Source organism: Periophthalmus magnuspinnatus, chromosome 7 (assembly GCF_009829125.3).
Source record: "Periophthalmus magnuspinnatus isolate fPerMag1 chromosome 7, fPerMag1.2.pri, whole genome shotgun sequence".
Lineage (NCBI taxonomy): Eukaryota > Metazoa > Chordata > Actinopteri > Gobiiformes > Gobiidae > Periophthalmus > Periophthalmus magnuspinnatus.
In genome coordinates this window covers 10876255-10903978 of record NC_047132.1, presented here as the reverse complement: position 1 = coordinate 10903978, position 27724 = coordinate 10876255, and the positions used below count along the sequence as shown (strand labels likewise).

At 41.0% G+C, this 27724-nt stretch overlaps 1 protein-coding gene across 1 annotated transcript; it reads right to left on the bottom strand.

The window, feature by feature from the left end:
- Nucleotides 1-651: 651 nt before the first annotated feature.
- gdi1 (GDP dissociation inhibitor 1) lies at nucleotides 652-27133 on the bottom strand. Its single transcript, XM_033969971.2, has 11 exons — nucleotides 26774-27133; nucleotides 24076-24183; nucleotides 21853-21952; nucleotides 20983-21117; nucleotides 11269-11467; nucleotides 8992-9123; nucleotides 7625-7724; nucleotides 6806-6977; nucleotides 6413-6557; nucleotides 6262-6316; nucleotides 652-5467 (listed from the first exon to the last, which is right to left on the bottom strand). Exons 1-11 carry the CDS (start codon nucleotides 26816-26818, stop codon nucleotides 5315-5317), a joined length of 1344 nt encoding a protein of 447 aa, XP_033825862.1. The 5' UTR covers nucleotides 26819-27133; the 3' UTR covers nucleotides 652-5314.
- Between the last annotated feature and the right edge of the window lie 591 nt (nucleotides 27134-27724).

Below are 27724 nucleotides of genomic sequence, written 5' to 3'. Positions count from 1 at the left end.
CCCGTCCACTGTTGAACCAGCAGTGCGGGCGGGGAGGGGCGTTACCTTCCACAGCTTCACTCCAGATTGGTTCTTTGGTTGCTATGATACTTGCAGTCGCAGGAACTCCCCTATAACTGTTAACTTCGTTGAGCTTCATTTTACTGGAGCCGAACACTATGGGTGACATCACACACACTTACTCCACTTCTTTATACAGTCTATTGTCAGGATCCTCCTTCCTGCTGTTTTTCCTTCTTGTCCCCCTCCTCCTGTGTTGTCTGTCTCTCCTTCCAGATGGGCGTCGGTTTACCTGGTCTGACAGCTGGCACACCTGGATCCAATTTCCCTCATTACCTGCAGTATAAGAGCTCTGTTTTTTCCAGCTGTTTCTCACCAGTTTGTCATTGACACTTTTACACTTAGTAGATATGTTTGTTTCCACAAGACAAGTTCACTTTTTTCATTTGTATTACAACCTGTCTACCTGCCAGCTTCCAAGCCAGCCCAATACCTCTGGACCTCCCCCCTCCAGACTGATATTACCACATTTACCTGATTAACCTGGACAATAAACAGCTGAACCACTTACCAGTTGTGTGGGTCCTAAGTAAAACCATGACAATACCAAGTTGAAATTGTTTTTTTTTTAAGTTCAAAAACAGAAACTGATTTCCACAGGTTTGCCATGTGCTTTTTATTTTTCATTTCAATTTCAGTCATAGTTTAGATCATTTTATTTGTTACACAAGACGTTATAGGCATTGTTCACATACTAGTGATCAAACAAGGACAGAAAGTTTCTACTACTGAGCCTGAACTATCTTCACTTGTCCATTTCAAGGGAGTTAAGTCGATAGTGTTATTTTCAAATGCCAAAAATGAATGGGAGTGAATACAGAATGACCGCACAAGGCTTTTTCCATAAACAAAATAAAGACAACGTTATTATGAATGAAGGAGAGGCAACAAATATATATTCAGTAAACAGTTTCCAGTCTTGATGTCTTTTTACACTGCAAAAAAATCAATGTCCAGTTGGCTTCAAATAAGCTGCAATTGAAATATTAAGCTTGTTTGAGTTGGTTGGACTAGTTTATATCTGTTTATAAATTTAACCTAGATAATGTGACTTGTTTGAAGTAGTTTTAATACATTGCATTATCAAGTTAGATAATCTAGGTCATATTAGAACATGAATAAAAGCTAGTAAAGTCAACTCAAAAAGTGTATATTCCAAATTGAACTAACTTTTTCAATTCCAGTGGATATGTATTTTCTGCAGTGTGTAATGAGCACATACGTTAATGACTGATGCACAGAGAGACATGTTGGAAATAGGCAGCGGTATTTTTTAAAGAGTATCCTCCATTGAAACCTTAGTTGGAATGCTTTTAATCATAGCGAAACTATGATGGACACAGGAATGACCACTAAATCAGGTAAACATGTGACACTGCAAAAACAACAAACAAACAAACAAATATCATTAAGTTAGTGTGCATCACTTTAAAAATCAATTCTACCAGATATAATGTCGTAAGGTAAGCATAGACGCAGCCGTTCCTTCACAAATTACCGGAAACTGAAATTGCAAAAAGAAAAGAAAAGTCAGCTCCCCATTTCGGTGTTAATTCGGGAATGTGTTGGTGCGTTTAAGTTAAAACAAAAATGGTGGATTCGGCAATAACAGCAAAGCAAAGCATCTGTCAGAATTCAGATTTTAAATGATGTTACGGGCGCCATTTTGAGGACAATTGCATAGCACCATTCAAAACATCATAACAGCAGATTGTACCAACCAGTTTTAACTTATCTCAGAAGTTGGATTATTGCTAATTTGTGTTTAGTAAAACTCATGTTAAATAGTTTATAGTTATGCAGAGACGTGATGTAGCTTTTTCAACTTTTTACGCTGCTAAACTTTGAGCTAACTTAAACTAGGATTTATTGAACTGAAGTGAAGTTACACCTAGATGGCGCAATCCAGCTCAAGTTCCATATTTTGAATGGTTTGTTGCAATAAAACAGAAACAGAATAGGCAGATAAAAGAAAAGACAGTAAAATGTATAGTTGTGTTGTTTTTTTTTGTCTTTTTGCTATTTTTGCCAATAACAATAACATTTTGGCACAGGAAGGATCCAAAACAAGATAGAAACAAGCACTAAAAGAATATAATAATGAGCCATTCTCAGTGAAACCCCGAATTAAGGCTATGACCAAATCAAATCGTATTGGTTCATTCACAAGGGGCAGGAAACTGTGGCTTCGTACTGCTATGCTACTGCAAATTAGTGTGTTTCTGCCATTTAACGACTGCACTGTAAAAACTGTATCTCTACATGAGGTCAAGCTATTGCAATTACTCTATTTTAACTAGTTTATATTGAGTGTCTTGCCCAAGGACACGACAACAGCAATCATCTGTGGGAGCTGGAATCACCTTCGCCAAACCTGAGTCAGTGGATCTGACCCCTCAACCGATGATGTTTATGTAGAGAGCGGGATTCGAACCCCAACCTTCGGATCAGGGGACGTTCCCAGAGATTAAAGAATATTGTAGGGGGCAAGAGCAAGTTTTCTTCATTAAACCAGAAATTCACAAGTTTGAACCTGATATTTTGTTTAAACACATTCTATGACAACAAAATCTGCAATAGTAGTTTTAACTGCCCCCATCTGAAACGCATTAACTGAAACAAGCCAGAAATACTAAGAAGCAACTTAATAATCTAGCTTTGATAAGTAAATAAATCCAAAACAAGATTAATATTTGAATTTTTACACTCATGTAGATAGCACAGTGTTTACAGCGTGTAGTTTTTTCATTGGATTTTGCCCCTAAGGGAGTGACTCTTCCAGTGACGTACACAGGGGTTGAATTCAAACAACCAAGACACAATCTGGTGCATTCACTTTGAGCTGAATTTTCAGTCTTCAACCTTAACACGACTTTCTCGAGTTCGGACCAAAAAAAACTCGATAAAACCTCTTTTCTACATCACATACATGCAGTTTCACAATCCTTAGTTTTTAACACTCTTACACTGCAAAACCGAAACATCTACATGGCTTAAAATGACTTAAACTGAAGTCAGAGTCATGAGTGGTTTCAACACATTTCAGTTTATATATGAATAGAAACTAGAAGGATCATTTATTGAGAGGTAACAAGATAGTACATATGGTTTTTATAAGTAAATAAATGCAAACTGGATTGTTTTCAAGATAGTATTGTCAAATTTGTACGTTTGTGGCCAGAAAAAACATCTGAAAATGATCTAAGTTTGACAAGTAAATAAATGCAAACTTGCCATAACAAACTCAAATCCAAAACTTTAAAATCAAGTCATTTTAACTCATATAGACGATTCTTTTTATCCAAATGTGCCCACTGAACTTTCTTGAAGACCACAGTTCCGATCACATACGGTAAACGTCATCACTTCAGCCAGTGAACTTTGCACCAAATATATAGAAATAAAACTCTTCAATAATTTAAAGTGTTAGAACATATTATAGACTATTGAAATTTCAGAATACGCAACAAAAAAAACAAACAAAATCATCAACATTTCCGGGTAGGAGGGTAGTGTGTGGGTGATAGTTAGCCTAGTATTAGCCGCTGGGTAGCTTGTTTGCTAGCACAGGGTCACACAACAGCAATGCAAAGTGAGCACTGAACAGGCGGGTTTGCACAGGCGATGTCACGTTTGCCTGATTTTTGCAAAAAAGAGTCGCGTCTATTGAAAAACGGCAAGAGAAAGTTGTAATATTGTAAAGCAGGGTTGACAGGAGGCGTTTTGAACGGGCCAGCCTTCATTTTGCAGAACTGCTATGTACAACAATGGTAACTATACATGTACAATTACTATAGATAGAGCCACCACCTCAGAAGTAGATGCAAAAGTTGGACTACTCTGCAAAAATTGACTTAAAATGATTTTTATTGTAAACAGTTATCCTCGAGATACTGGAATACTGTCCTGAAAAAATCGGACTGCAGGGGGCGCTGCTGTCCTGCCCCAATCGGTAGGAAGACAGCACCAAAACCTGTTTAAATCAGCTGACCGGACACGTCACAGCAACATCGTCCACTCTGAGGCGCTAGTGAGCAGTCCAAAATGTCAGGTATGAAAACAAACTAAAGAATCTATAGTAAGACATATCAAAAACATCCAGACATGTTTTCTTAAGTAATTTCTCAATGTATGCTTTTTTGCTGTGCGGTTTGTATTGAGATATGGTTAGCACTGATTCCAGCACTGATTCCCGCAGATTGTTTATCTATGTTGTTATTAAGCAAAAAGTTCCAGTAAGTACAGCCTATATAGAGAGAGGTGGTCACTTTAACTATAGCATCCACGCCATTTGCCAGTTTCAAAGTTCTATTCGTTTTTGGTGGTGTTTTTTGTCCCGATGTGAACTTTTAATATGAGGAAAATCATAAAGCATTGAAAATCATTGACAGATTAATTTCACAGCTAAGAGAACACATGGTTATATATTATCTACAATGGGTAATGGAAAAATCACATCAACCCTGCTTTTCAGTGAGAAAAAGTGAGTATTTGAACAGCGTGTTTGTGTGAATGGAGAGATCAGGGCAAAGAGACCACGGAGGAGTACCACCACGGCAAAAAAAACATCTGCACGAGTTAGAATGACTTGAATTCACAATGTTAGTCTGATTTTAGTAGTTTTGGCTTAGATGTACTAAGTTTGTAGGTCTACACTTGAGGACTATGGCTTCTAATTTCAAGTTGAATTAGCTGCAGTATTAACAGTGAAATAGGTCCTATCAACATCAACAACAACTCATTATTATTATCAGATGCTGACTTTAAATAAATGTAATGGATTTTCATGTTGATCCAAAGCATTTTTTTAAATTATTATATTAAAGTTGATCTACTTAAATTATATACTTTGAATAAACAGATTTTTTAGATAGAGAAAGATGATAAAAAACAGTTATTTGCATTCATTATTGAGAGTAGTAAATAAATAAAAAGTATAAAGTGAAATTATCTGGGTGATCTTGATGTTAACTTTAAATAAATGCATTATGTCATCTTTTTACAAGCTTTTTATGTTGATCCAAAGCATTTTTTAAAGTTAGTCCACTTAAATTAAGACTTAAGATAAAGATGATGCAAAACATCTATTTGAATTAATTTAAATTTTGAGCAGAGTAAATGAATCTAAACCGGTTAAAATGACTAAACTCAAGATTGTTATTTTAAATTCAAGTCATCTTATCTCATGTGCTTATTTTTTTGTTTTTTTGCAGTGTGTGTATTTCTGCCTGGCCTCTGTGTCGCCCCCTGGTGCTCACTGCTCGTCCTCTCCGAACACGTCGTTCTGTTTGCGCTTCATGTTCTCGAAGTCGAAGTCGGAGCCGGTCATGCGTTTGTAGATGTCTTTGATGTCGTAGCAGGTGGTTTCGAAGTGAGTGGTGGCATCGTAGGACCGCGACGCAAATATCTGTGTCACAAAGAAAAACATCAGGATAAATCAGGATTTATTTCACTGATGGAGCTTTTCCAAACAGCTCATCCTTAAAAGTGTTATGGAACTTTTCAGGAGGAAAGTACATGCTTCACCTGCTATTCTCGGGGACTCCCTAAAAGTTCGGTGTTTCGTCCGGGGGCGGGACTTAACATTCTATTGCAACCATGGAAACGCACTTTTAAACAGCGTTCTCCAATATAGTTAAAAGTCTAAAAAATCAGGCCTTTTGACAAGACACAGCTAATTTAGACCTAAAATTATAACAAAAGCGCCTCCAGTGTTTCTTTTACTTTACATTGATACATAAATGGCACCATTTTTCCCCCCAAAAGCCACTTTGTGTTAGTGTTAGGGCTGGTAAATGTTGATTTCTGTCATATTTTTTCACAGTCAGGTTAAGGTTAGGATTAAGGTTAGGTTAAATCATGGCTCTATTAAAATACAAACAAATGTCGAATTTTGTGGCGATTTTGACCTATTTTCAGATCATAAACTTTTTCTTAGCTCAAAGTCCGTCTGTTGTCTTAAAAAACACTTTTTAATCATTAGCTTTGGCTGTGCTCTGATTGGTTAGAGCGGTCACATGGTACAACATGAACGAGCAATGCGAATGAGACGAGAAGTAATAGAAGAAGAAGAATCTGGTGTTTTTACTTGCTAACTAATCATAAAACAAATTGGTCTCTTTTAGTTTACAAAGAAACATTATTATTAACATCTTAACAACGATTACTGCTAACTACCTCTGTATTAAAGTAACTTCTCACCTGACTGTCGGATCCATCATCTGTGGGCTCGTACATGTCGCTAATGGCCACAAACCTGTCAATCAAAGTTTCATTAGTCAGATGTGATCCTAATACTGTATAGAAGTAATAGTTTTATGAATAGGAGCTCTATCAGTGCTGTGAAACTGACTTCTTGTCTATGGGCTCGAGCAGCTCCAGTGCGGGTGCGATCTCGGACTCGGGCTCGGCGGTCTCCACGGTGGTGCTGACGATGGCGATGTATTTGCCCTGCGCTGCCACGTTATGAGCGTAGGAAATCATGCACACGTAGATGTCTGAGGAGAGACAGGGCAGGGTTAGGGAGGGGTTATGTAAACTTGAATGAAAGTGAGAAGAAGAAAACTTATTAAATCTCACCCCAACACTCACACACTATATTCCCATACCCCATTTGTATGCAAAAACTCTGACCTCAAAGCCAGAGTGTGTGCAGATACCACACACCCTCAGTTAAAGGTATTCAATTGGATCAAAGTGGGTTAGTGCTGGGTTTGTGGGTGTCCTGCAGGGGGAGGGCTCTCACCTGAGTTGCGGTTGACCTGGTTCTGGGGGATGATGATTTGGCAGGAGTTGGCGTCGTTGGTGTTCTTTATGGGGTGACTGAGGATGCAGATGACCCTGATGACCTGCCCCGCCTTACGCACGCGGTCTGGGATGTAGCTCGGGTCACAGATCAGCTGCTTACAACGCGCCACCTGCACAACACACAGGGGTCAGCTATGAATATCTCCAACAGTGAAATAGTCATACTCACAAAGGTTTTTTAACAGTAGTCAGCAAATGAGTATTGTCTATTTTTTGGGGATTTGGAGATGTAGCACATAAGAGTCCATTTTGTGTAGTAAGGGACCTTAAAGCTCTGACATGTAGAGATAAAACTCATGATGATTACAGCCTCACCACTGGGGCTTCCATCTTCAAAGACCATTGTAAAACTTGCCAAACTGCATGGATTTGGTTTTGTTTTAACCAGAAATCTAATGCTGTGCTGCTTTAACCTCTCCTTGGGTTTCAGAGTGAGCATTTATAACTGCAGTGGAACAGCGGGTGGACAGGAGGAAGCAACTAAAGGTAATATAACACAAGTACCCTAGATAGTTTTACTCTTGGGGTTTTTAAATTTCACCCAAACACAGGATGCAGACATGTTAAATTTTCAAAGCCTGAAATGTTATTTGACTCCATGTTGAAATTCCGAGATTGCAGAGTGTTCCAGTTGTCATATACTATTTGTAACTCTGAATCTTTTAAATGGTGAAAAGTCCTCAAAATGGAAAAAGGGAGCTGAAACCCAGTAGCTAGTCACATTGAATTAAGTGTAATAAAAACCCGGATGCCCTACCTCTCCTTCAGACTTGACTCCGACCACGTGGCCTCCCTCCATCACGATCTCCTCCACAGGTTTGTTCAGCATGTATGTACCGCCGTAGATGGCACTCAGCCTAAGAAGCACAAGAAATATATTACAACATTTATTCCACTTAACACTGATACAGGAGGATGGGAGGGCATCTGACACACACAGGGATACAGGAGGCCAGGTTACTGTTTATTGAATATAAGTTAACACAACATCAATATCAGACATGTTGATATATTGCAAAGCTGAGGTCCTCCAAGCTATGACTTTTTTTTTTAATCCCTTCAGAGCCAAAAAAGATAAACTGTTGAGACTTGTCACTAGGGGTTGCTATGGGCTCATAAGCCTAAGCAGGAACTTTGCTACTGGGGGACAGGTTGCACAAGTACAAGCAAGTTTGTTGACCACTTACAGATGCACTGTTTTCAATGAGATGATATGGTAACTTAGGGTGAGCAGACGTCCCTATTGACCCGGGACAGTCTCAGTTTTGAGCCCTGTGTCCCCTGTCCCAGTGGAACCAAAACCAGTCATTTGTTCCAGTTTGATATAAGAAATGTCCCAAGTGTCCCTATTTTTGACTGATCCCCGCCAGCTGTAAAGAAGGGAATATATTGTCATTTGTTTAGTTAAAATACAGAACACCGTGCTTAAAAATGAGCATATGGCAAAAAAAAAATGCACTGACAGAAGTCCCTCAGCTTATGACAATATTACGTGCTCATTTTCTGGTGGGGGGTACGTCATCTACTTGCCTCCGTGGAGATGTTATTGGTTTGCTTTGAATGTTCCATGGTACAAGATTAAGCTAATCTAACTTACATTTATTTAATTACATGTGTTTTATTGGCTTGAAAAACATGCATTCATACTGTCAGCAGGCTCACCTCTTCACAGATCTGACTTGTAACTTGGCCTAATGGCATCACCTGCTTGTCTCCATGGAGATTGCAATACTCCACAGTTAACGTTCAAACAAAGCAATATCTCTGCAAGCAGGTGGTAGACCGTACACCAGAAGAAAATTTGCATAATGAACCTTTAAGTCCAGTCAATCACTTTATTCTTATGGAGTAGTATAGTAGCATAAATCCTACAGTCTCAAGCCATAATTATCAAAGTGAAAATAGTTTTGGCTTTATGTCAAAAACTGTGTCCAGATTAGGGTCATCGATACTAAAAAAAGTCACATTCTCAGGACAGAAATGAACCTTTTCTGAATATCTTTAGAATGATCTTGAGCTGATGATGTTTTACACTGTCACTGTCGTCATATTGTCACACACAGCAGCTCTGAACATCGTCACCAAACATCTGCCCTCAGAGTATTGTGCTTCCATAATGTTTACCTCGCGAATCCCTGTGGCAGCTCGCCCAGGCCGTACAGGGGGTAGAGGTAGGGGCTCTTTCCATATCGAGCCAGAGATTCACTGTACAGTTTGATGCGGTTGATTGTTTCCAAACAGGGCATGTCCATGTAGCTGGAAGAAGAGAGGAAAAAAAAAAGTTTTATAAATGTATTCAAACATGTGTTCAAACTGTAAGCTTGATTATTATTTTTGCATTTATTTATTTATTTATTTATTTATTTTTTCTCCCATTTACATTCTCTATTTCTTCTTCTCTCACTTCTGAATTACTAGTACTCGCACTCTCCTCTGCCGTTTCCACCTTACCCTCTCCAAAACCACAGAAATAACACACACGCACGCACACACAACACAGCCTTGACACATAATTGTAAATATAGCTGTTATGTCTACAAACCGTGTTATGTCTTGGTATGTCTTATCACCACTTGTCACTACTGTATATAACTGGTCATTATGTTTATCTGTCTTGCATTAAATAAATAATAATAATAAATAAATAAAAGAACTGTAAGCGTGAGTAGTTCAGGTTTATTTAAAGAAGACATATTGTGCTTTTTTGTCTGCTATTGACCTTATTCGGCCCAAACCACTTTTCCTGTAAATGCATAAATGAACCGCGCTTCCTTTGTGATGGCATTTCTGGATAAGCGGGAATCCCATTCATTTCAATGGAGAATTTGAGAAAAGTTTTGCCGCTAAAATCTGATATAAAGTAGACTGATTTGTGTAAAATGTTCAGTGTTTATATTAGCCATGGGATGATTTAAAAATGTTCTGGATTAAGCTCTTTCATCTTTTAGTATCTATCTGATATGTTTAGTGTGTGTTTGAACCTGTCCCCTCTCCCCTGTGTGAGTGCTCGCTGTGGATTGGAGGACTGTTTTCCTGCCTGGCCCATTATCTACAGCCACCTTCCCTATTTATGAAAATTCAACACACCTGCTCGGGGCTGATGCTGTTTGTGGCCTGTCTGCCTTTTTGTCTCATTTAGTTGTTAGTTGCTCATTTATGTGTGTTTAACTTTGCGTGCATGAGACACTAGTTTAGTTACGTATTTGTGTCTCTTGTTGTTTTGTCACTCGGTTCTGTTTGTAGGTTTATGTGACTCGTGTTTATTTTGGGACACTCGTGGTTTGGTATTGTGTTACATGTCCCTTATTTTGTGTCATTTTTAATAGGCCTATGTGACATGAAACTTAACTATTAAACCTGTTATTTTTGGTTTCTTAGTTTAGGTTCTTTTGTTCATATATTTTAACATGTTGTTTATTTTTTGTTATTTCCCTAACTCTGGCTGAGCTGGATTGTAACAATGAATGATTATAATTTTAATATTAGGAGCAGGTTCCATATTTAAACAGCTGTAATAGTGTTGTACTTTGTGAAAACAACAGTGAGAAGAGATCATCATGGGGAAGTCCCCAGACCATGTGACCAACACTGCACCGATTCGCCGGGGGACTTTAAAACGGCTCTATAGTCCGTAGAGAACTCAAAATCAGCAGCTCCTTGCAAAATAATACAACCTCAATTATGACGCCGGTGCCCAAGGAAACTTCCAGAATAAGGTGAATACCATGACATCCATGGATTTTTATCTTGGATGTTTTAAATTATAATATCGATCTAAAATTACTGAACAAGTCCACTGTACGAGAGAAGTGGGCGTGTATGGGAGGTAGGGGAAAACAGGTATTTTCAGAGTAATGGTGCCTCGAATGCAAGAGTATAAAAATTACACAAACACTGTAAATACAGCTTTGAATGAGTAAATGAGAATTGGAAACAACTATAAGATGGTTAAAAGCTCTGAAAAGTCAATTCTGCATTATGTTTCCTTTAAAGAGGGGGTATTACACTTTTATGGGCTATTAATTATTGTTGTTTTGTATCCTGTTTTTGTGTATCTATGAAAAATTGCCATGTGGGAGAAAGGGATATGGGCTTGTGGAGTGAGCACTGGATAGGATCGTACTGCTAACCGTAAGCAAGGTTTGAATAGGGCCCGGGAGAGATCGCTAGATTACGCAAACATGTATGGATAACATATAAAATCTCTTCAGGCATGTTTTGGATGAGGGAACAACATTATAACATGGTAGAAAGCTCCAAAAAACACTTTAAAAACTGCATCTACAATGGTACACTTGTTTCTTAGGATTTCTGACTGCTTCAAGGTAACCAGGGGATACAGAGGTGAAAGATGTGACGGAACCAGTGTCTTGGATTATAGCGATCTGGTGCTGCACTTACTCGTCTGTCCTGTAGAGGGCGAGGGCGTGTCCAGTGAAGTCGATGACGTCTTGGCCCAGGTCAAACTTCTTATAAACGTCTCTCATTGTTGTGACTTTTGGGTCGACGCCCTCGAATGTTTTGGGGTCGTTTTCGTCGAAGTTTGCCACAAAAACTAAAAACTTTCTAAATCTGCGCTTCTCGAACATGCCCATCAGATCTGAAATGAAAAGAAAAACATTATGAGGAGAACAGGTTTACAGTAACAGTGGTTTCAGATGACATCATAACGTCCCGTCGCTCTGGGCCCGTGCTGCAACGTAGTAAAGTAAAAGTCATAGTAATGCAGTTAAGTAGAAAAAATGTAGGTAACTGTACTTTCCTTAAGTACATTTTACAGTGGATAGTTTATACTTTTACTTCAGTACATTTGAGAGCAGTATCTGTACTTTCTACTCCACTACATTTTTGAACTGGACTGAAAAATAAATAAATATATATATATATATATATTATTATTTGAGACCTGCAGAAAAGGCTGAGGGGTTTATTTTTAACATGTTTGAAGTTTGAACTAACTAGTGCTGCTGATCGATTGCTCCACTAATTTCTATTTCTATGTATCTGACCCATACTGCACTCATACGACTACACCTGCAGAGGGAGTTCATGACTACCATTCATCTGCAGTTTTACATATAAATATCAAAACATACCAAATCTCACTCACTTCTCCTTTCTGCTGTTGTCCCATATAAATCCTTAAAATCCTTAAAATCTAAATACAACAACCAATTAATAAACGATTAAAGGCTTACAGCTCTAGTGCAGATATCGAAAATGTTGCCGATATTTAGCACCGATATCTTTTTCTGCCCTGCTCCGGTCAGTATGGCCATGTGTCATACCAGAGATGTCTTTGTGAAAAAGTGAAAGTGAAAAATATGAAATTACATCCCAGATAAATACATTTTGTGAAGCACTTTGAGTTAGGGTTAGCAGTTGTATTTTAAATGTGCTTGTAGCGACCATATGCCTGTGTCGCTTCGAGAGGAGTCCGGGTCCAGTACCTCGTTCTGACGCGCTATTATTTGGAAGAACTGAATGACTCACGAAGTGCGTTTTATGGTGTTTTAATCAGTTGGTTCCAGTGTCTAAGCAGGTTACACATACAAAGATGGTAAGTTGTAGGCCTACAGAAACTGGTATGGTAACAAGCAGAAAAATAAAGCGGTCAACGAAAAATACGGCTACCCGGCGTCTCCCCTCTCCACCTGTCAGACAGCAGGAAACCCGGTGCCTTTGTACCTCCCAGTACGTCACCCTTGCCCACGTGAACCCCGCCCCTTACGCATTGCCACGGCAACTAACATATCATATGGCTCCTACACAACCAGCCCCTTAATTATTACATAATAATTACCACAATTACAATCAATAATACAAATAGGAGACATAAACATGTAGAAACAACATTGATGATGCTCACACTTAAGTGTCCACTCTGAACAATGTTCATGTGAAAGTGTCCAAACCCATATGGCAAGTTCAGTCAAACTGATTTAAGTCCAAAGTCTTGAGTCCAAAGGCACAAAAAAGTAATCCACAAAAAACCGAGCCATTTAAAAAGGGGTCCAAAAAGGCAAGATCAAAGGATAAAAGAATACTACTGAAGCCAGCACGTCCTTAGCCAGCCTCAGCCTCCTGCAGCAAACAGAGTTTTGTGATGGGCCGGTCCAGACAGCTAGTCCTTGTTTTTATCTGCACCCGACGAACAAATCCTCGTTTGTCTGGAAAGGTCTGTATCACACGTCCTATGGGCCATGAAATTCGGGGGGCTGTGCTGTCCATAATGAGAACGAGATCTCCCACCGCCAAGTTTCTTTTTACGCCTATCCATCGTTGACGTTCTTGCAGCTGAGGCAAGTATTCCTTCACCCATCTTTTCCAGAATAAATCGGACATATATTGGACTTGCTTCCACCTTCTGTTAACATACATGTCCGTGGGCTCAAACACACCTGGTGGCAAGGATGGTGATGTCTTTAATAACAACAGGTGGTTAGGAGTCAACGCTTCTAGGTCGTTCACATCCAAGGAAGCCTTTGTGAGTGGTCTGCTGTTGATAATAGCCTCAGCCTCGCAAAGCACTGTGTGCAAGCCTTCTTCGTCCAGACTTTGCACTTTCAAGGTGGAATTAAGGACTTTGCGGACAGATCTTATGAGGCGCTCCCATGCTCCCCCATGATGTGAACCAGCTGGAGGATTGAAGCTCCATTTTATTCCTCGTTGCAGCATGACATCACTAATCTGCACCTGGTTCCACCGATCAATAGCAGTTCTCAACTCTCGTTCTGCTCCTGTGAAGTTGGTTCCATTGTCAGAACGAATCTCTTTGACTTGTCCTCTTCTGGCAATGAATCTTCTCAGTGCATTGATGAACGAGTCAGTTTCCAATGACTGTGCAACTTCAATATGAACTGCTCTGATAGCCAAACATGTGAAAATTACACCATATCTTTTCACCATACTCCTCCTGCTCTTAACTTCAAAAGGGCCGAAATAGTCAACACCCACACGAGTGAATGGCGGTTCATCAGGCACAATTCTATCATATGGCAAGTCTGCCATCTGTTGTTGAATTGGCATCGCATTCAGGCGGCGACAGACAACGCACTTGGACAGCACCTTTCTTATGGCAGTACTCACACCAGTTATCCAGTACCGTTCCCTCAGTCTGGACAACATATGGTTGCGACCACCATGCCCCACCTCCTGGTGAACATGTCGAAGAAGCAGCTCTGAAATGTGCAGATCTTTAGGCAGTATTATGGGATGTTTTACCTCTACAGGCATAGACGAATTACTGAGTCTACCTCCAACCCTCAGGACTCCATCTTGCAACTGTGGGCAAAGCTTGCGGAGATGACTGGACTTTTTTACTGCCTGCCCCTTTTCAAGACTAACCAGCTCCTCAGCGTAAGTCTTCAGCTGGCAGTATTTTACTATGGCAAGCTCAGCTTTGAGCAAATCCTCAACATCAAGACTGAAAGCCATCTTTGTCCTCTTGTATCCTTGCATTTCCACTTCCACTGTACGTTCCTGCTGCTCCTTCGTGAGATTAGAATGTTCTAAGCTCAACTTTAACTCTCTCCTTTCCTTCATACAGGACCGAAGCCACTCTTTAAACTTTAGAATCCAGGCAACTGACTTCTTAAGGCGCGTCCAAGTAGAAAAATACTGAACCAGGCGGGACACTGGTTCCTCCTTTGTCTGTACAGCATTTACTGTGACAATCTTCTTCACCTCAGGATCTTCAGGGGAAAGCTGACCGATGTTCTGTGGACTGACAGGCCACTGACTCTCCGGCTGTAACAAGAAGTGAGGGCCTGACTGCCACGTAGGATGCTTAAGTAGTGTTTCAGCTTTCAAACCCCTAGAGGCTATGTCTGCAGGATTACTGTCAGTGACCACATATCTCCACTGTGCAGGACTGGATGCCTTAAGGATTTGTGAGACCCGGTTTGCCACAAATACTTTGTATCGTGAGGTTTCATTTCGAATGTATTTCAGCACTGACTCACTGTCTGTCCAGAATACTGAGTCCAGAAGATCCATCTGCAGCTCCCTTTTACAAAGCATATCCATACGGCTAGCCATAGTTGCGGCTATAAGCTCCATCCTTGGTATGGTCAAAGATTTGAGGGGAGCAACTCGTGACTTTCCCATCACAAATGCAGTGTGTTGCTCAGCATTCTTATTCTTTAACAGCAGGTAAGTTACGGTTCCATATCCACTCTCGCTGGCGTCACAGAAATGATGTAGCTGAGCTGTGGAGACTTCTCCAAAGTGTGGCGGCTTCAGACACCTACTCACTTTGTAATTTTCCAGCAGGTGGAGCTGTTCCATGAATTCTGACCACTGCTTCGAGATTGAATCGGGAATAGTGTCGTCCCATCCCACCTTTATTCTGCACAGGTCTCTCAGGATTTTCTTTGCCGTCAAAATCACAGGGCTCAGCATTCCCAGAGGATCGTAAATGGAGGCGATGATGGAAAGTATACCTCGTCTGGTACTTGGTCTATCCTTGAGCCTGACATTGAACTTGAATGAGTCCGATTTGATAGACCATTCCACTCCCAGCACTCTCTCCACAAACACAGAATCCAACTCCATGTTAAACAGTTCCATGCATTTTGCTTGGTGTTGCAAAGGAATGGCATCCATCACGGCAGGTCTGTTACTTCTCCACTTAGTAAGACAAAACCCTCCTTTAGAGCACAAGTCGACTAGTTCCTTGTATAACAAGAGTGCTTGTTCCTCTGTAGCCACCGAGACAAGGCAATCATCCACATAAAAACAGTCATACAGCGCGCTTACTGTATCCTGACTGTAGAGGTGCCCATAGTCCTCTGCACATCTCCTGAGGGCATAGTTTGCGCAGCTAGGTGACGATGTAGCCCCAAACAAGTGCACTTTCATCCGGTACTAGCTCCAGATCACCGTCCCGCCACCAGAGGAACCTCAGCAGGTCCAAATCGTCGGGAGTGACTCGCACTTGGTGGAACATAGACTCAATGTCAGCCATTATCACCACTGACTCCTTTCTGAAGCGGGTCACCACCCCGATCAAAGAGCTGGTCAGATCTGGACCTTGCAAGAGTTGAGCATTCAATGATTTTCCTTGGTAAGAAGCTCCACAATCAAACACGACTCTTAACTTTCCTTTGGTGGGATGGTAAACACCATGATGTGGGATGTACCACACTTTTCCATCTCCACGAATCAGCTCCTCTTCGGGTACCTTCTCAGCGTAACGTCTGTGCAGCAGCTCCTCCATAAACATTTTGTATTCACAGAAAAATGTTGGGTCTTTCTGCAGCTTTAGTTTGAGATGTTTTAAACGCTGCTCAACCATTTTCCTGTTATTTGGCATGCAAGTGGTGCTGCGCCGCAGTGGCAAACTGATCTGATAATGGCCATCCAGGTGTTTTACAGAAGTGGTGACGGATTCCATGAACTTTAAATCTTCTCTTGACATGGCAGGCTGCTCATCCAGACTGTTCTCTGGAAAGTCATTTATAAACTGCTGCTGCCATAACTCATCCAGCTGAACAACAGAAACACGATTAACAGTTATGTTTGGCTGCTCACTGTCCATCTCTTCACTGCCTCCGCCCAGTGGTCCATTTACTGTCCATCCCAGCATCGTTCTAGTGGCAAACGGTCCTCCATCCACACTACAAACCACCTCCAATGGCTCCAGAGCTCTTGGCACGTTGGTTCCTATCAAGAGCTCGATTCCTGCATTGATGTGTGGCAAATGAATATGTCTCAAGTGAGGCCATTGCTTAATATCCCTTTTTGTTGGGATATTTCCTTTACATACTGGCATGGACTCCTGCGTGTAGGCTTTGGGCAACCCGAGGAACTCTTCTCCATCTAATGCCGCAACCTCCAGTCCAGACACCATGTTGCTATTTACAACCTTCTCGTGGCCCATCGTCCGTAGAAGAATATGCCCTTTTCTTCCTGTTATGTTAAGTTTATGTAGCAGGCTCTCAGTGCAAAACACTGCAGTACTTCCTTGGTCCAAGAACGCATACGTGGTAATTATTCTGCTTCCCATTTTGGACTTAACTTGAACTGGAACGATAGGTAGTTTGCAGTCTTGGTCTCCAGCCCCTGTAAGGCCACTCGACACCAGAATGTTGCAAGCCTCCGTGCTGCGTTCACTCATTGCACCAGGCATTCTCTCTTTGTGGAGGACAGTGGGATGTCTCAGGCTGCACTTTGAACAGGACAACCTTTTACGGCAATGCTTGCTTATGTGCCCTGTGCACAAACAACTAAAGCAAATACCGTTCTCCTTCAGGAAGTCCATCCTTTTCTCATGTGCCATTTTTCCCAACTGTGCACAATTAGCCAATGTATGTCCTGCTCCACAACAGATGCAAGCATTACCTTCCGGTGTCTTTATTTCCTTTTCATTTCTTGAAGACCAAGGCTTGTTCCCTGCTGGACCGACGGTGGTAGCAAAGCTGGTACCTTTCGATCGAAGTTGTGGCTTAGGTTTGTTTAATTTATTTAATATGGGAGGATCTTGAATGTTTCCAAAGACTGGATCGGTGAGTATGCGCACTTGTTTTCCAATGAAATCAGCAATATCTCGAAATTGAGCTCTTCGTTTCTGCCGTTCCTGGAGCTCGCAGGCGTGGCTCCGCCACCTGTCTCTGAGCTTATAAGGCAGCTTCTTTATTATGCTTAACATGTTAGAAGGCATGTCCAAATCATGGAGATACTGTACATCCTCCATAGCATTACAGCATCCTCTAAGAAACAGGCTGTAGTCCTGCAGCATCTTTACATCTTCAGTTTTAATCGGAGGCCACGACAGAGCTTTGTCCATGTAACAAGACGCCACCTTTTGCTCATCACCGAACTGTTGCATTAATAAACTCTTAGCTTTTGTGTAGCCTTGTTCTGGATTCATGTATTGGCAACTCCTGACTAGTTCTTTTGCATGGCCTCTTGTATGCTGTTCCAGGAAGTACAAACGATCAGAATCATTTGACGTGTTCCTCTCAACTCCATTTTCAAATGCTTTTATAAATGTGTGGTATTTCAGAGGATTACCATCAAATACGGGGATCTCTCTTTTTGGCAGAGCTGCAAGGCATTGCTGTTGTATTAGCAAAGTTGTTATTTCATTTTGTCTTTCCATAATACCAAAAACATAGTTTTTATTGTCCATATTCAGTGCATTTGTGTCGATATCTGAGGTAAGTTGTCCGTGCTGTGAAATAACTGGCTCTGCACCGTACATTAAACATTGGGAGCCTTGTCTGTTAGTTGTAATTGTAGCATTTGCTATACCAGTCTGTTTTATTGAAGGCACTTTGTGCTTGTTTATTGTTGTACTTTGTTTTGCAGATGCTGGTGTGAAAATAGGTGCATTCACATTTAATGGCGGTTTCAGATAGGAATTCATTCCATCTGATACTCTTGAAGTTCCTTTTCCACTTGTTATGCTTTGAGTTCTGAGAATTTCCAGTTTTGCCATTTTTTCTGCCATTTCAGTTTCAAGTTGTAATTTTTCCTTCCTTTTTCGCAGCCGCTCTTCCTCTTCCTCTAGTGCATGTCTCTCATTGAGTAGCTGTTGTCTTGCAGCTAATGCAGCTAGCTCAGCTTCGGCCTTTAGGCGTGTAGAAGAGGCTGTAGAGAGCAGGGACTGTGAGGTTTTATTATTTCCAGCATTTGAAGCGCTGTCTCCTGGTTCTACGTCATCTTCTGTTAAAAACTTGTCAGACATTTTTACCACATTTGATTCAAAACATATAAATTCTTCATTTTCAGTAAAAACTTGTTCATGTGTACTTCGTTGTGGATTTTCCCTTGGTTCAGTGCATGTAATTTCATCCATTTCATTTAAACCTTGTTCATTTGAGTTTTGTTCAGTGTTCTCAATCCATTGTTTTGCATCATTTTGAAATGTTTCTGTGTATTTCATTATGCTTGCAAACCATTCATTTTGTTTGACAACTTCATCTTGAGGCATTAAAGGCAAAAGTTCACTCTGAACAGTATTGGCACAGTCACACCATTTATTCAATGTCACCAGAGAATCCTTTACTTGATACACATTTTCCTTTTGTTTCATGAGAGCTTTTATGGCAGGTATCAAGCCTTTTATTTTATTCACGCGACCTTTGCGTTCATTTTGTAGTTTTTCCACCTTATACGTTAGTGCCTTTTCAGAGAGTTTGCGTTCACGCTTTCCAGGTTTCATTTCGGGCCGAGAGGCCGCACCATTAGTTTCGCTCATTTTATTGTTATTTTTCTTTCAATTTTATTTATTCATTTCTTTTCAGTGAAACGTTGCAATACACTCATAAAATATAAACACACAGTGTATGATTAATAACTTTCCATTTCAACAAATTGGCACAATCATCATTTCCATTGAAACTCCAGGACATCGTATTATTTAATCCACGGCAACGTGACGTCACTCAGAGCGCGCGCCCCGCAACCTCCACCAAAGCGCACAAACTTTCTTATCCAAGCACTTTCCTTTTCAAAGTCCATAAACAAACAAAGACACTTAGGTCTAGTATTTGATGCACGGATTCTCTGTCCACAGACAACGCAGCAGGTGAGCTTACCTGCACTCCGCAGAATGGCGTTTGGTTGCCCCGTTGCTGATTGGCACAGCTGTACTCACTTAGCGTCGTCCTGGCGCGTGTTCAATATTGCGAGCGCTGGCTTCCCTTTAGTTAAATGCCTTTTTCGTTGACAAAATTGTAGCGACCATATGCCTGTGTCGCTTCGAGAGGAGTCCGGGTCCAGTACCTCGTTCTGACGCGCTATTATTTGGAAGAACTGAATGACTCACGAAGTGCGTTTTATGGTGTTTTAATCAGTTGGTTCCAGTGTCTAAGCAGGTTACACATACAAAGATGGTAAGTTGTAGGCCTACAGAAACTGGTATGGTAACAAGCAGAAAAATAAAGCGGTCAACGAAAAATACGGCTACCCGGCGTCTCCCCTCTCCACCTGTCAGACAGCAGGAAACCCGGTGCCTTTGTACCTCCCAGTACGTCACCCTTGCCCACGTGAACCCCGCCCCTTACGCATTGCCACGGCAACTAACATATCATATGGCTCCTACAGTGCTATATAAATAAAATTGAACTGAACTGAATACAGCGAACCTTGTGTGTGTTTTTTTGCCTTTTGTTTTGTGGACATTGCAAATTAGCCTTGGTGATAAATGTTGTAGTATGTCACATGTCTAATGTACATACTTGTCCCTATCAAATAAATGAATTAATAAATAAAATGTATCTTTTACATTCCTGTTAATTAAATTACTATTCTTTTTTTTTTTAAACACTTTTCCATCTGTTTTTGTTTCCTTCCTGGCCCTAGCCAAGCTCGGTCGAAACACTGCCCCATCTGAGATAACGACATCAGCTCATTCTACTGTCTGAAAAAACACCTTTGAAAACATTCATAGGACATGTTAGCCTCCTTAAAAACAACAACAACAAAAAAAAACAGTCTTTCCTCTTGCTCAACAACTTTGTGAAGTTTGTCATTTTACTTCCTGTTTGGACGTGGGCAGCAGATGTGACATGAAACTGTAATGTAACAAGGGCTGATTTACACTGATTTAGTCATTAATCATCAAAAAACAAAAATATATTTTTACCTGTCAAGTGAATGTGTACTTTTAGAAAATAAAAGTGTTACTTTTCTGTAAATTTTAGACAGGATTTTGTGGATTGCTGACAAAAGAAGAGCGATTCCCTTTGAAAACTCAGCACTACTTCCTGAAATGCTGTTCCCAACTTTTCTTTACAAACTGCAACTTGACTGGAGCAAAATTATAATAGATATTTACTACTGGTGCCATCCCATAAAATAATGTGCGCTATGTAATGTTTCCACATAACTGTTATTGCTTTGCCTAGAATGTTGCAGAGTATGGCATTATAGGCTCCAGGCAGATACATGAAGAGATGAGTTCAGAGGTATTTTTAGCAATAAATGCAAGATATACAAGTTAAATTTAATACTGTAGGCAAATCCTATCTCCATGGAGACGAGCAGGTGTAAATAATAATATAAACGTAATAATAATCACATTCTCTCCCAGAAAAGTTACATATTGCAACTTTAAGTGATAATTATAAAAACCTGTCAGATATGAGACAGAGACAGGAGACTCACTTGAAGCCAGTGCCTCGGTCTCAGTGGAGGGAACTTTGTAGATCTTTCCTCCTTTATAAACGAAGCTGCCCTCCACCACCTTAAAGTCCAGATACCGGGTCACCTCTGTGTACAGCAGCATCTTCACCAGCTGGCCTGAAAAATACAACAGCAAATCATCAGTTATTCTGTTTGTTTAATCAATCGTGTTTAATTCTCCCTCCTCACCTTTTTATAACAGTGACACTGCATAAAAAACATTATTTTGACATTAAAAGACTCATATTAAGCTATTTTCTGATCTATGTTATAATGTTGTTTTCTCATCACAAACAGACCTGGAGTTGTGTTCTGTTTCATTCACACATGTTCTTCTCTCAAATAAAAAACACGCTGTTCCACCTTGTGATGTCATGTGGTAATACAGGAAGTGCTCTATTGTGTTATTAAACTTAACACTTTCACTAGAATCATTTAGATAATTTCAGCCCAGGAATTGCCCATCTCTACTGAACAAAAAGTAAAAGGAGCTGTTAACATGAAAACTACCACTTCATGACATCATAAGGTGAAACAGAGCATTTTGAGGTTTGGAGATGTAGACAGACTAATAATAAACTAAAAAACTCAAGGTATATTTTTGATGAGATTTTGATTTTGATGAGCTACATGGCTTAAAGCTCACAAGAATGAATTTTGCACAATATAGGACCTTTATTTCCTTTCAATAAGACTTTCCATAATGTTTTCAATTTCAGCATCAGTGAGATTAGACACAAACCGGATTTTGTTATAATAACTGCTTTTCTTCTTTTATTTCTAAGATCATGTGGTCCAGTTTTAGTCTTGGTTTAATTGTGGTAACACTGAATAGAGATGCATTATACAAACCATTGGCCATGAGGAACTTGGGGATGAGGTCGACGTTCCAGTCCCGGCCTCGGCCCATGGACTCAGGGGGAGTCTCCGGCTGGTTAAAGCGCTTGTACAACTGCAGACCACAAGAGTAATGGGTAGCATTTAATACACTGTGATACTTTTACTTCACGTTGAGTAATATTTTTTTAATTAGGTGTAAAGTTTTGGCTACTTTTTCCACTGTGAGTAAAAATATAAGGCGTTCACACTCATCTTACTTTGGTCCTGACTTAACCTGAGGCTTAGTCTGGAGCATAAACTATATAAAGAAGTGGACTAAGTGAGTGTGATGTAAATGCCATACTATAGGCAAATCCTATCTCCATGGAGACGAGCAGGTGTAAATAATAATATAATAATCATAGCGTTTGGCTCAAGTCAAATGAAGCTCATTGAGGCTAGCAGTTATAGGGGCAAATTTGGAGCCAAGTCCATATTTGGAATTCCGACCGAAGTTGTTGAAGGTAACGCCCCTTCCTGCCCGTACCACTGGTTTGACAGGGGGCAAGCACTTAGCAACGCAGTCAATTAAAGCTAGCAAGTGCGACCTCAGGGAAAGAAGGCAGAGGATTTTAAGACCAAAATGACGAGTCTGACAGCAGCAGTTACAGAGAGAGAGGCCACAGTTTTCTAATGTAAAGTGAATTGGAGCCAGAGTCAATGGAGCAGGAAGCGCAGCTCATGATCACTTCCTGTTTGGAACACGGCGGCAAGCAGGTTAGCTATGTCCATTTACATATACAGTCTATGGTCTGGATGTAGACTTTGTTTGGCCTTCCTCTAGCCCTGGTTTGGTCCTGTTCTAGTTCGGCTTTAGTTCTGGATTACTCCCAGATCTGTGTCGACACATCCTACCTGACAAAATCTTATTGATAAAGTCTTTCTTGTACATTCCCTGCAGACACGATTTGTTTTGTCTTGACGTGGTCTAGTATTTGAAATGACCTGAATGTGTGCACAATGAAATATTCAAACTGTCAGATTACATTTACATCAAAATCATAAATCTGATGTTAAAACAGTAAAACACAGTACTCTTTACTTGAGAGATTTAATTTAAGGAACTATTATGAATCTCTTGGGTATTTGAATTATGTCTAGGCACTTTTCTGACACAGCTAAAATGTGACAGAAGACAGAGAGGTGGACAGAGAGGCAGAGAGGCAGAGGGGTGAAGAAAGGTGGAGAGAGGCAGAGAAAGGCAGAGAGGTGGAGAGAGGCAGAGGGGGCAGAGAGGTGGAGAGAGAGGCAGAGACGCAGAGAGGTGGAGAGAGGCAGAGAAAGGCAGAGAGGTGGAGAGAGGTAGAGAGGTGGACAGAGGCAGTGAGAGGCAGAGAGGTGGAGAAAGGCAGAGACGCAGAGAGAGGCAGAGAGGTGGAGAGAGAGGCAGAGACGCAGAGAGAGGCAGAGAGGTGGAGAAAGGCAGAGAGGCAGAGGGGGCAGAGAGGTGGAGAGAGAGGCAGAGACGCAGAGAGAGGCAGAGAGAGGCAGAGAGGCAGAGAAAGGCAGAGAGGTGGAGAGAGGTAGAGCGGTGGACAGAGGCAGAGAGAGGCAGAGAGGTGGAGAGAGATGGAGAGAGGCTGAGATGTGAAGAGAGGCAGAGAGATGAAGAGAGGAGGAGAGAGGCAGAGAGATGAAATGAGGAGGAGAGAGGCAAAGCGATGAAGAGAGGAGGAGAGAGGCAGAGAGGTGGAGCGAGATGGAGAGAGGCTGAGATGTGGAGAGAGGCAGAGAGAGGCTGAGAGATGAAGAGAGGAGCAGAGAGGCAGAGAGATGAAGAGAGGAGGAGAGAGGCAGAGAGATGAAGAGAGGAGGAGAGAGGCAGAGAGGAGGAGAGAGGCAGAGAGGTGGAGAGAGGTGGAGAGAGGAGGAGAGAGGCAGAGAGGTGGAGAAAGGTGGAGAGAGGAGGAGAGAGGTGGAGAGGGGCAGAGAGGTGGAAAGAAGTGGAGAGAGGTGGAGAGAGGCAGAGAGGTGGAGAGAGGCAGAGAGGTGGAGAGAGGTGGAGAGAGGAGGAGAGAGGCAGAGAGGTGGAGAAAGGTGGAGAGAGGAGGAGAGAGGTGGAGAGAGGTGGAGAGGGGCAGAGAGGTGGAGAGAGGCAAAGTTTTTGAGTAGCAGATGCACAGACAGCAGTGGGGGTAAACTGAGAGGGAGCAGGGGGGCAGTTAAACATATTGATTTGCCCAGAGCAGAGTGTACCTCCTCCAGGGGTGTGATCGAAGAGCTCTCCCCTCCGTAGTACGGGTTCCTGTCCATATGCAACACCTTCTTCCCATTCACAGACATGATCCCTGACAGAATGCATTCCTATGAAAAAAATTTAACAGAAATATGTTTAAAATACAAGAGAATGTGTTAGCCAGTCACAAATAAGCATTACTAGCACAATATTACATGTTTGAGTTCAATATACAGTAGCATATCACTGTTAGCTCATCACATAAAAACATTCTAATGTAATTAATAAACAGTAGAATGTGCTGGAAAGTAACTCTATCGAGAACATGTATTTACAAATTTAAAAGCCTACAAATTTTGAATAAATGTATTTCGATACAGTTACTTTTTCATTTGGTGGTATTCAGAATATAGTTACTTTCCTACAATCAAAGGAAGACATGGCAGTACTTGATTACACAATTTAGTCTTCAAACTGGACAGAAATAGTGAGAAAAATATAAAAAACTGCTCTTGCGGTGAGAGCAGGTGTGAATTTTTCCTTCTCTGATCAGTGATAGGAAATGGATAACAAACAGTGAAACAAACATAAAGGTGTTTTTAATCCTGTCCTGCGCTTTACATTATAATTTAAATGCACCTTGATGTAAAAATATTCTAAGTATTCAGAATACAGTACTCTGATTGGACCATGTAACATAATATGTTACAAAATACATTTTAATTCAGGTATTCAATAATTAAATACATGTTCAAAGTATTCTTCCCAAAACTGATATAGTACTCATATAGTAGTTCTAGTAGTAGTAGAAGCAGTAGTAGGAGTAGTAGTAGTACTAGAAGCTGTAACAGTAGTAGTAGTAGTAGTAGTAGTAGTAGTAGTAGTAGTAGTAGTAGTAATGGAAGGTTGCAGCATTAGTAGTAATATGAGTAGTTGTAGTAGTAGTAGTTGTTATAGTAATAGTAATGACACCAATCCAATACTATATGTTACCCTTAACTAATTATTATTGATTATCTGTTGAATACACCAGCTGTTTGGAAAGGTAATACTCTTCATCATGCCAACCAAGCACATAAATACTCCATGTACTTCAATGAAAATTTGTGTATTGTGCCATAGATAAGTAGGAAGTAAGAAGAAGCGCTACTTCCTGTTTTTTTTCTATTTTGACCAACTGCGACTCGACTAATTATTTTTTTTAAATAAATATATACACAGATACTACTATCTGACTAAAGATTTACCACAGATACAGTCCCATGTGTTTGGTAAGGTATCGTTTATTACACCTACAGAGCAGTTTGACCCATCCCTCAATGACACTGGGGTTAAATGTGTCTGGAGCAGAAGGAGACCACAGACCCACCATAAGCTTTGGTCATGATTACCTCAATGAAGGATTTTACCAGTGTTTTAGGTTTTAGACTCTAACCTAAACATAAAGACCCCACCCGGTAAGACCTGGGAATTGAACCCTGAAGCCTCTTTTTGTGCAAGTCACCCTGCCACCTATATATTCATAACAAATTAATCAATAAAGTGAATTAAAAGTATAGTCTTTTTTTATACAAGCTTGTGTATGTCTAACTTCAGTTCTGTAGATTCTTTATGGTCCTGTCTCTTTAATCAACTAGCATAGCCATAAATAGCTCTATATGTTTATTTTAATTCGATTATTTTTTTTCCATTAGGGCCATATTCATCCTTTATCCGATTAATCACGAACATAACAAAGACAAAGATTAGTTTGAGACATGATTAAATCAGAGGGGTGTGCGCAAAGTCTGCAGCCAGGGAGGTACGGATGCCCAGTGCGCATGCGTAAAATCATAACCCGCTACAGTACTATCATTGTTTATAGCACGGTGATAACGACAACAAACACCGCCTTTCTCCAAACTGTAATTACAACTATTTTGCCACAGCTTAGTGTTTCTGTGAGGGTTATTAAAACGTTGGGTACGTCCATGGAACAAGCCAAGTAAGCAATAGCGTGGAGGTTTCACAGCTTTAGGCGTATTTCTGTCGCATAGGAGGAAATTGTAGTGGCGTCGTCAGCGTCTACAGAGCATGGAAAGTGTTCAGTCATTGAATGGAGTGATGTTACGGCCTGCACCGACGCCAAACGAGGCCTATGCGCGCACAACCATCACACGCTGCAAAGGGGTTACGCCCAATGTGGTATTAAAAAGGCTAGAGGAACGGAGAAACAGATCATCGCCATGGTAACTTAAAGCAGCCAATCGCTAGCTCCAGTACATGTGTTATAACTGTTAAAAACGAGAAGAATTCCCTGCATTATTGGGAGCACAAATATAGCAAGATATACGAATTAAAACCCTTAAATAAATACATTTTCTGGTTCTGTTTGACAAAATATTAGAATTATACAGTACTGCCCTTACAATCACAAGATGGCCGCCGCGATTGCCACGGTAACAGAATCAATGGAGTCTCTAGCCTTTATTATAGCTCACTGGTTACGCCTTGAAGATGCTACTGCCTTTACGCACGCCGCTGTATCGTCCCCAACAAATGGAAACGTTGCACGGGGCTGTTCAGAAGAAAGCTAAAGGCTAAATGCGTGAAGCAGAATAACATATCTTGCACAATGTTGTTATGCGTAAGGGAGGAGTGGATAGATTCTCAATAGGGAGAGATTAAATGACTCGCCAAACGTGCATCTTGTTGCGCGAATAACGCTTGATTACTTACTGTGAGCCCGGTTCCCAAAACAATCACATCATATTCCTCATCCATGGTGCAAGCAGCGCCTCTCCGTCTCGCCCTGTGTCAGAAAAATGAAATGAAGGGTACCGAAGGAAGGGAGGATACGATGCCGCTGGATACAAGACGGATCCTCGCACCGGTGCACGGTTCTGTTCTACCCAACCAACTACTCCGAATCTGTCCCCAAAATCAAAAACTGTAAACTATCATTCGCCAGAAATTTGACAAAATGTGAAGTGACCACACACACACACTGTCACCGGCGAGGACAAGCAAAGATGGCCCTGATCGTGCAACTCGGGTACAATGTCCCTGCGCGTCGGCATATAGTGCGCATCCCGTTTTACTGCGCCTGCCTGGTTGACACAATAGGTCAGCTACATCCCTCTTTTCTGTAATATGAAACTGCTCCCCTGTGCCTTGCGTTTATTTATCTGTTAACATGCACTTCCAGCTCGCCACGACTGTTTTGGCACAGCTCAACATTGGCATTCGCTGCTCGTTACCCGCGTTTGGACAAAATGTATGCCTATATTTTATTCCCATGCCTTTTTTGCGTTGTAGGCGCAGAATAGCGTGAAGTCAGATGAGTGGTATCCTTCCGCGGCCACCACAGCTGTGAGGAAGCCAGGGAGTTGCTTTCACTGACAGAGAGCGCACCATTTTATTACAATGGAGCGATTTTGCATTCATCCTCCAGCAAAAATATGAACGTGGCTTCAACTTTTACTGATGTAGTGGCCCCTATAGTGTTAATAATAGGTGACAATAGAACCAACATGGGGGGCATCAGTACCATGGACAGCTGCCAGGTGAACCCCTCATGACAAAGCACATAATGAACCAAAGAAATTGCCAAAAACCTATGACTATATACATTTCTATACACCAAAATGCCACCGTTTAGCTATATAAATTTACAATAACATTTATAAA

Excerpts from the sequence above, each read along its gene's own strand:
- gdi1 (XM_033969971.2), bottom strand. The coding sequence starts at position 26,818 with ATGGATGAGGAATATGATGTGATTGTTTTGGGAACCGGGCTCACA. Across the intron at positions 11,468-20,982 it reads GACCGAGGCACTGGCTTCAA|ATCTGATGGGCATGTTCGAG; the intron begins GTGAGTCTCCTG and ends TTTTCATTTCAG. Across the intron at positions 6,558-6,805 it reads CCAGGTCAACCGCAACTCAG|ACATCTACGTGTGCATGATT; the intron begins GTGAGAGCCCTC and ends GTCTCTCCTCAG.